The following is a 317-nucleotide window of genomic DNA, read 5'->3' on the forward strand; positions in this document are numbered from 1 at the left end:
CTGCACCGATCCTCGTAGATGGAGATCTCGATCTGGCCACTGCTAAGGATCAACGGTGGGATGAGCCAGCTGCAAACCCAATTGCCCAGCACCCACTCCCGATGTCACCCTACCCCTCACCCTTGTCATCACCCCAGCACCCCTCTGCCCAGAGGATACGACCCTCATCCCACGCTCCAGGGGGTCGGTGAGCAGCAGCCCCCGCGGTGCATAGATCTTCTCGTTCTGCTCCTGGATGTACTTGGAGATCTTCTTCAGGACCTGCTGGCACACGGAGGGACACTCAGGGCCTGCCAGCCCTGGTGTTCCCCCCCCCC

At 61.8% G+C, this 317-nt stretch overlaps 1 protein-coding gene across 1 annotated transcript in view; it reads right to left on the minus strand.

Annotated features, from left to right (window-relative positions):
• LOC104529028 (golgin subfamily A member 7B) overlaps positions 1–317 on the minus strand; it is a 1,327-nt gene that overhangs the window by 157 nt on the left and 853 nt on the right. Inside the window, 2 exon segments of the mRNA XM_029086278.1 lie at positions 7–32; positions 160–261. Of these exon segments, the coding sequence (XP_028942111.1) occupies positions 7–32; positions 160–261 (128 nt within the window).

Source organism: Antrostomus carolinensis, unplaced genomic scaffold (assembly GCF_000700745.2).
Source record: "Antrostomus carolinensis isolate BGI_N321 unplaced genomic scaffold, ASM70074v2 scaffold30578, whole genome shotgun sequence".
Taxonomy (NCBI): Eukaryota; Metazoa; Chordata; class Aves; order Caprimulgiformes; family Caprimulgidae; genus Antrostomus; species Antrostomus carolinensis.